The sequence below is a fragment of the Salvia hispanica genome, chromosome 6 (assembly GCF_023119035.1).
Source record: "Salvia hispanica cultivar TCC Black 2014 chromosome 6, UniMelb_Shisp_WGS_1.0, whole genome shotgun sequence".
NCBI classification, from domain to species: Eukaryota; Viridiplantae; Streptophyta; class Magnoliopsida; order Lamiales; family Lamiaceae; genus Salvia; species Salvia hispanica.
In genome coordinates this window covers 19,940,121-19,949,055 of record NC_062970.1, presented here as the reverse complement: position 1 = coordinate 19,949,055, position 8,935 = coordinate 19,940,121, and the positions used below count along the sequence as shown (strand labels likewise).

The 8,935-nt window shown below is 36.8% G+C and overlaps 1 protein-coding gene and 1 long non-coding RNA gene across 2 annotated transcripts; one reads left to right on the top strand and one right to left on the bottom strand.

Moving 5' to 3' along the window:
* Positions 1-286: 286 nt before the first annotated feature.
* Positions 287-1,574, bottom strand: LOC125192793. Its single transcript, XM_048090446.1, has one exon. It carries the CDS (start codon positions 1,543-1,545, stop codon positions 403-405), a length of 1,143 nt encoding a protein of 380 aa, XP_047946403.1. The 5' UTR covers positions 1,546-1,574; the 3' UTR covers positions 287-402.
* A 5,007-nt stretch (positions 1,575-6,581) lies between these two features.
* Positions 6,582-7,597, top strand: LOC125193180. The gene is made up of 3 exons (XR_007171542.1): positions 6,582-6,613; positions 7,006-7,074; positions 7,566-7,597. It is a non-coding gene; the product is annotated as an uncharacterized LOC125193180 (long non-coding RNA).
* The last annotated feature ends 1,338 nt before the right edge of the window (positions 7,598-8,935 follow it).

The window sequence follows — 8,935 nt, the reverse complement described above, 5'->3', positions numbered from 1 at the left end:
AGAGACATGTAGAGCGTAGCAATTATGCTTTCACACCATAATTATTCATCACCTTTACAAAACTTGTTCTTTAATTAATTTAAGAATAATGGCGAGGAATAATTTAAAAGTTAGCAATCTCTAAATTAAAATTTCTCCTTTAGAAGTAGGACCATTTAAATCAAACCTTTTACATTCTTGTATAATCAAGACAAAAGTTTGAAATTTTCGTCGGTTTATTGCGAAATTAGAGTGGAATTGATATGTTTACCTCCAAAAAAATGAATAATCGTACAAATAATAAGAATTCACAAAGGGGAGTACTATCATATCATCGCTCCATTTGAATAAGTATTTATGAGTATATACTAATTTTAAAAATAAAACAAAAAAGAAACCGATTTCCTAAACCAAAATCTGAAATCACCCAACCAACTTCTCAATCTTGTGGGCCAGCTCAGGCGACAGCTTCACCGGCGGCTTCGGCTCCTTCTCCGCCCTAAAATCAAACCCCAACGCATCGGAGACCTCTTCGGAGCTCCATCCGGCTCTCCGGAGCGTATCCGAGAACCGATCCGCTTTCACCAGCAACGCATCCAGCACCGCCTGATTGTCCAGCATCACCATCCCCTCCTCGAAGAACCCCGCCGCCGACACTTCCACGATCTCCGCCACCTCCGCTTCCCCCCACCCACCCTCCCTCAGCACCGCCCCGATCTGCGCCACGTAATCCCCCACCCACTCCGGCTCCTCCGATCTCGATCTCTCCGGCGAGGAAGTCGACGAATTCGAGCTCCTCCGCCGCCGATCCGCCGCCGCATCGCTCCAGAACTCCACCCACCGCGCCGTCCTACCACCGGCGTCGAGGCTCCTCCGATTGTTTAAATTCAAAAACACAGCCGATTTCTCGATCTCTACGGATTGGTTAATTGAGATTTGATCGCGAAATAAACTGGATTCGCGATCGAAGAAATCGGAGAGGTCGAATCCGCAGCAGAAGATCCGATTCTCGTCGACGTAGAAGATGGGGTTTCCGGCGAGGGAAGGAGTGCAGGGGATGTAGCAGCGGTTGAAGATCGGGATGAGCAGCGGGGCCCGCTTGAGAGCGGCTCGGGCTAATTTGAGCGCCTTCTCGGGGGAGGGCGGGCGCGGGCCCCACGATTTGGACCAGAGGGAATTGCGTGCGACGTGGAAGGAGGCGGAGGCGGTGGGGAGGTCGATGGAGGCGCGGAGGCTGGGGCGGGCGGAGGGGGAGCGCCAGTCGGGGAAGCCGGGGGCGATGGGGAGGCCGGCGGAGAGGACGGCTCTGAGGTCGGGCGGGAAGGAGAAGCCGAATTCGGCCTCGGCGACGGCGAATTCGGCGGCGGTGAGGCCAGGGAGGACGGGGACGCCGGAGGATTTGAGGTGGGAGATGAGCTTGTCGGCGAGGGAGCGGAAGGAGAAGAGGCTGTGGCGAGGGGGGAGGGGGGTGGAGGGGGCGGAGGAGGAGGCGCGGGCGGAGAGGCGGCGAAGGCCGGCGAGATGGGCCGGGTTGAGGCCGGACATGCGACAGTCGACGTCGACCATTGTTAATGGAATTGGGGATTAAATGGAGTGAAGAGTAGAAGTGGAAATGTGGGGAAGGAGATGGTGGAGGGATTTATAGGATGGAGGGAAGGGCCCACAACTGGATTTTCGTGGGATTATTAAATTTGAGGGGTTTCTTTTTCCAAGGAAAGTGGGATTTAGTATTCATGGCTTGCCCGCGTATAAATCTTGTTAATTACGTTTATATGTTATTCCCACCCTTTTATTCCATGAGTAATTTCATTTTATGCACTTATTTTTAAAAAAATATAATATTTAAATAATTAAAATAGAGAAACAAAATAAAATAAAAGAAAATAATTATTCAATCCATCCCTCATAATTTGTCACCATTTGATCCGACACGGATTTTAAAAAATATAATAAAATGTGGATTGAAAAAGTTAGTGGTACGTGGGTCCTACTTTTAAATATTAATTTTATAATAAAATGTGAGTGAGAATGAGTTAGTATTGTGGTTCACTGTCAAAAATAGTAAAAGTGAAAGGTGACAAATTGTTAGGGACGGACGAAAAAGGAAATAGATGACAAATTTTCAGGGACGGCGGGAGTACTTTAATTTTTCTTCCAAATAGTATGAACAATGAGTTCAACACGAGTTTTAATAAATAAGTAGAATAGTAAGAGAGAGAGAAAAGATAGTGAAAATAATGTTAGTAGAGAATGAGGTTCATATTATTATAATGATATAAGTTGTTAATGGTAATGATATAAATTGTAAATAAAATGATGGGTATGCGTAGTATGTTGTTTGACTTTTACTAATTTAGAAAGTTCATACTCTATAGGGACGGACGAAAAAGGAAATAGTCCATACTCTTTGGGGACGGAGAGAGTATCATTTTTTTTAAAATGAGTACAAAAAATGAAATAACTCAACTACTACGGAATCGATGAAGTATTAGAATTGATCTACTGAGCGCTAGCATAAATGCCTCTGCAAATTATCTCTTTTTTGTGTGAATTTCTCACTTAACTAAGTTGGAATAACCTAAATATAAATATGACTAAATTAAGTTTGGATTAAATGAGTATATGTTTTCTAATTTAAGTGAAGAGAGAATAACATAGACTAAATAAGAGAAAATAAAGTACTTCCTTTATCCCACATAGATTATAATTTACACGTTATTTTAGGAGTTGTTGGTTAATGTATTTAACTGGAAGGACAAAACGTGAATGTAAGTATTAAATGAATAAAGAAATAAATTTGAATATTTTAATTGGAGAAAGAAAAAATAGTTGATATATTAATTGTAGAGAAAAAGTTACTTTATCATTTCACGTAGAAATGTGTAATCTTATTTGATTCAAATTAAAAAAGTGATTGGTTAATGAAATTTTTTTGTAATTGAAACTAAATGAAAAGATATAACTATTTTTCATTTACATGTGAAGTATACTTTAGTAAGAGCAACTCCAAAGGAGGAGGTAAATGAAAAGGTAAATAATGATAACCGCCAAATTTATCTTCTTTTTATGGAAAAACACTCTCCAAGGGAGGAGGTAAATGAGAAGGTAAAATACCTTTTCCCATATTGAGGAGGTATCTTTACCTCTCCATAGAAGAGAAGGTAAAATAGAAAAAACTGATTTTGAGATTAGCGGGAGAGAGAAGCGGCAAAATCTCAACAATAAAATGCTGGCGGGAGATAGAAGTAGCAAAATCTCAACAATATTAATTCCACCAACAAAAAACCATTAAATTCTAACCCTAATTTTTGAAATAAAAAGACATCAAGAATAGACATTCACCTCATTCACTTCTACTCCCAAAGCCAAGCAATCCCTTTTCAATATCAGGCAAAAGAAAATCGAAGGTACAAATCTAGAAATCCCTTTTCAATATCAGGCAAAAGAAAATCAAAGGTATAAATCTAGAAAAGTAGATAGGAGAAAGAAATTTGTATTTGAGAGTTTATGTTGATTTCATCAAAGTCAGTATCACCTGACCCTCCTTTATCCTCAATTATCATATCATGCATTATAATACAAGCTTTCATGATATTTGATAGTGTCTCTACCACGATGGCCTCTCATCCGCCTCTCATTATGCATTATAATACAAGCTTTCATGACCTTCTTGCCTACCACGATGAATCACTCGATGTCCCAAAATGGAGCCGCGATGGCCTCTCATCCGCCGACGACTCATCTCTTCCTCTTGCGCGGCCGTTATAATGGCGTCAAATTCATCATCCGAATTATTATTCATATAATCTAAAATATTTGAAAAAGGAAACATTTGAGCAGAGAATGAATTATCCATTAACTCATCTTGTTGCTGCCATATACTCTTAAATACCCATTTTAGTTAAAATAGTACCGTTGGAGAATTCTAGTTCCTTTGATGCATAGTAGTATAATATAGAATTTAGAATAGTACCGATGCATTCACTCTAGCAACTAACATTTGAAAAAATAACAACTTTACCTATTTACCTTTTCAATATACATTTCATCCTTGGAGTTGATTGCTTTTTGAGAAGGTATATTACACTTTTTGAGAAGGTATAAACATGATATACCATTTTCATTTACCTTCTCTATTTGGAGTTACTCTGAGACCATATCTAATGATACTCTAAAATCTAAAATGGAGTAGGTAATTAGCTCTAATGATACTCCAAAATCATTTCTCTTTTTTGTTTTTGAGATCATCTACAACAATTTACACCGAAGTCAAACTCATTTTAATATAAATGTCATGTCAAATCGCGATTTTAATAACCATTTACACTAAATTCAAACCTAAAAGAATATTCTATATATTGTACTTTTATTACTCACAAAATTTAAAATACTAATTTAACTACACTAAAAAAAAACCTTAATTTTTTATCTAAAATGAAAATTGCGAATAACATGAAACGATGGAAGTATATATTAGCATAGATAATTATTATCTTGACATACCTATATTGTTTTGAGATCATTGTTTAAGAAATTAATACTCTTTACAACACCTAAAAATAATCATATTTTTAATTTTGATTTTACCAATCAAAGTTAATTTTGATCTTTCCAATCAAAGTTAGTTCTTCTATTTATGAAATTAACTTACTATGTATTAGAGTTCTAAATATATTTGATTACTTTCTCTCTCTCTTTAACTTTTACTAATATAACTTTTACTAATTATGTATTAAAATTTACAAATTAAACATTTTATATTTAAAATGTAAAACTCAACAATAAAAATGCAGTCTGCCTATAACTAAAATACAATTTGCTGAAATCCATCTATTACTTCTACAAATATATATTGCATTTTAGTATTTGCAATATTGTATGTTTCATGCCACGTGACAACATGAGATTGGATGTATATTAGCACTTTAAAATGAATTTACATATTAATATATCCTTCTTACTTTTTTTATTTACCTTTATTTAATTTATTTAATGCTCCCTATTTTTTAACTTTTGTGCAAAAAAAATTTAAAATTTGAATCAAACTTAGCCGAGATAGGTGAGTAATATACAAGTGGCTGATGAGCACGAGTATGGTAATGGAACTATATTTCATTCAATTTATTAATTTTTGCTAATATTTTTGTGATAAAGTATTTAGAATCCCAATGAATTTAGATGACGAAAGAAATGTATATGAACAGTTTGTTTTGTCAGTAAATTTCATCTATTTCAACAATATACTTCCTTCGTCCCTTAAATTTAAGAAATCCTATAATATCCCTTGGTCCCTTAAATTTAAGAAATACTCCCTCCGTCCCCATTAAGATTCACACTTCCGTTTTTGCACTCGTTTTATAAAAATGATAATAAATAGTTAAAGTGGAGAAATGGTAAAGTAAGAGAGAGAATAATGTGGAGAAATTTATAAAACGGGTGCAGAAACGGAAGTGTGACTCCTAATGAGGGACGAAGGGAGTACTACTATTGTAACTTCCCGCTTTTTCGAACCCTAATTTTTGTGACGTGGAAATTTTTGCATTAAATGCTTTTAATGCTATGATATGTGGAATTAAATGATAAGTGATTTATTGCAATATTCTATGTGACCTAATTGCGATTTTGAGTTGAGATTGAGTTGAATAGTCAACTTGTTGAATATGTGACGTGGCTATTGAATAGTCAACATTGTGGAAAATATGACATGGCCGTGGAATGGTCAAAGTCGTTTGAAAATGTGAAGTGGAGGTGAATTTCGAAAAATGTGGATATTTTGACGTGGGAGGAAATAATATTTGTGGTGAATTATTATCCTAAGGGATGAGTGAGAATTTAATAGGAGCATTATTTAATCATGTGGAATTTTCGACCCTCCTATTTATTGAAGAAGAAATCCTATTTTCTTGGATTTAATTATTGCTTGGGATAATTATCCAAATTAAATCCAAAGTCCGATTATTCCTATTTAATTGATGAAAATTTCGAAACCTATGATTGGTCTAGAGGGATTTTCGAAATTCCCTTATTATGGGAGAATGGATTATTTTTATTATATTATTAGATCCCTTATTGACTCTCTTCCATAATTAAATTCAAATATCCTAGCATATCTTGCCAAATCTAAGAAGATCTTGCTATATCCTAATTAAATTAGGATTTGATTTTTATTCCTTGTGAGAAGAGGCAAAAATCGCCTATTTCCTTTTATTTGGAGGGGATTTAATTATTTATTTTCTTGCTCCGTGATATATTATTCTACTCCGTGAAATATTTGAATTAATTATAGGCTATTAAAATAGCCTATAATTTTCGAAAATCCCCTTACTTCTCAACTAAATCAACGCCATTCTCTACTATCAAATCTCACCAAATCTTCCAAATCTTAATTTATTTAATTATTGGATATTATTTTGGCACTCTATAAATACATGTGAGAAACCTAACCCTAGCACTACAGAAAACCGCCCCCACTCCCAAAAATCTCGACATCTCTCTTTCTCCCACTCTCTCAAATTTTTCTTCTACTTTCTCCATTAATTCTTCATCTTTTGGAGAAGAATTGAAGCTGCAATTCAAGAATTCATTGAAGAATCAAGATTCTACTTGTTTCTACCGTTTGTTTTTGCAAGAAAAGGTACTTCTATTATTAATCTTTTCTTCCTCTACCGATTAATCGGTGTTCTTGAGTCCACATGCATTTAGAACGAGTGAAGGGGAAAATTAATCGGTGAATTTGGATGCATGTGTGTGTGTGTGTGTGTGTGGCCGAGAGTGTGTGTGTGTATGTGCATGCCTCGGTAGGCGTGTATGTGTGTGGTGTGTGTGCGTGTGTTGTGTGTGGGAAACACTCATGCGTGACACGATTTGATGATAAATCTGGAGTTGTTGTGTGATAAAAACGATATGATAATCGTACTTTGATTCTGATTGTTGATTTTGGAAATAATCGAAGGGAAAAGGGAAACGTGAGATCATGCATAATTTTAATCCATGATTTGAGACTTATTTGAAAAATATGAACTAAAGGTGATAGTTCGCGTTCCCGGTGGGATATCAAGAAGAAGTGCATTTTTGTTGAACTCGAAAGAAATCGAGGTGGGCTTTATTCTAAACTCTCTTCTATGTGCAAATTTATGATGTTGGAGAAATAAGGGTGGATTGAACTGTTATGCCATGCCTATAAATTATTTTGGATATTGTGATTGCCTGATGCCTAGATTGTGAGTACGCTCCATTAGGCTACAGCGGCTATAAAAACGAATTCGGGTCTGAGTAGGGCCGCAAACCCTATCAGGCTAGTGTACACGGGGGATCGGGAGCCGTCCTTGCTAGTCGGCCGATCTCGTGGGCGAATAGTGTGGCCACACTTTCGTCGCACTATGAAATGATGATTGATGAGAAAATGGGAGGTATTATTTGACTGGCCAGTCCATGATATATTTTTGTGATACTCGATGCTTATCTTTAAATAAATGCAAACTTCGAGTTCACTATGGTAAGGGTGGCATAACTATAAAATATTTTGGCATGAGTCCACTGAGTATGTTTAAAATACTCAGCCCTGCATGTGTTTTCCCTATGTGCAGGTTGAGCGGCGATGGGCGGTCGGTGGTGTTGAGAAGATTGAGTCGAATAAAATGGATGTTTGAAACTATAAGTGTAGTCGTGTCTTCATACATGGCTCCGCTTTCTCTTGATATGCTTCCGCTGAATATTTTTGGAAAACTTATTATCTTTGGTTGTGGTGAACTTAATTTTTGTTTTGGAATGAGGGGAATTATTGCGTCTTGTTGGATTATGCTAAACCTTTTACTTTTGAGCCTAATCTATTAAGTCTTGTTTCTCGTGAGTTAGCCATTGACTTTTTCCTTGATACTTCATTAAATGATAGGGTCAAATCTCTTTAAATGAAACCCTAGTCTACATTTTTGTCGCCTTAAGCTCGCCTAGTTAACAGTCGCCGTATTTATTATACCCTAGAAATGCCGGGCTGTTACAGTTGGTATCAGAGCGTCGTTTCTTTCCGCTCTGGACCCAAGAGTCTTGTTGTCTTAAAATCTGAAATTTGTTGGAATTGATTAAATAATAATTGTTGAAGACTCAACACCACGACTCGTCTCCGCTCAACCACGAAGAAAGAGGTAACCCGTATCTTGAATATTGATTTGAATCATGAAATGTTGAAAGATGAAGTGAAGGGAAGTCGTTGTGATATATGGAAATTTGTGTTGGAATATGAAATGATGATATGCATGCAATTGAAATTGCTAATTGTGATTATGCAAAAATAAAAGATGAATGCTGTTATGCAAGTGATTTGCGACCAAGATCGCTATGAATTGAATAAATGAAATTCTATATGATTTGTGATTGCGTGATTGTTCGATGAACAACGTTATGAGTTGAACTTGAGCATGCTATGCTTAGTTGAAAATCGTGTTGTGATTGGAAAATTTGTATGACGATATCGAACTTGGAGGCATAAAAACGCCGAATGCGAGGCGAACGAACTTTCGAGAACGAAATTGCGAACTATCGAAATGCGAAAAATATATATGTATATATACGAGCCTTTTGCCTCGGAAATGAAATTCCGTTCATTCTTGATATGATATTATCTTCACACCTCTATCGTTCGACCTATATATATATATATCCCTCGTATACTCTCAGCATCATTCGAAATACACTATTGATATTTTCTTCGATCCTTGTTCTGATGCTGAGATTTCTTTTATAGATGCCTAATCAGTATTACGCACCGATGCGCGACCGTTACACGAAGAACAAGGTTTTCCCTGTCGAGACCTATCAGGAGTTTGAGTGGGATGGAAAGTCCTTTCTCCTAACCTACGTCACTGAATTCTACGATCGCTGGATGGATGCATACGCGTATGGAGGAGTTACCCATCACGCGGGGATCTCGAGATTGATCCACAGCCTGCCTTCTCCATGG

What these genes read in the sequence shown, in the direction of transcription:
- LOC125192793 (XM_048090446.1), bottom strand. Translation starts at nt 1,545, where the DNA reads ATGGTCGACGTCGACTGTCGCATGTCCGGCCTCAACCCGGCCCATCTC.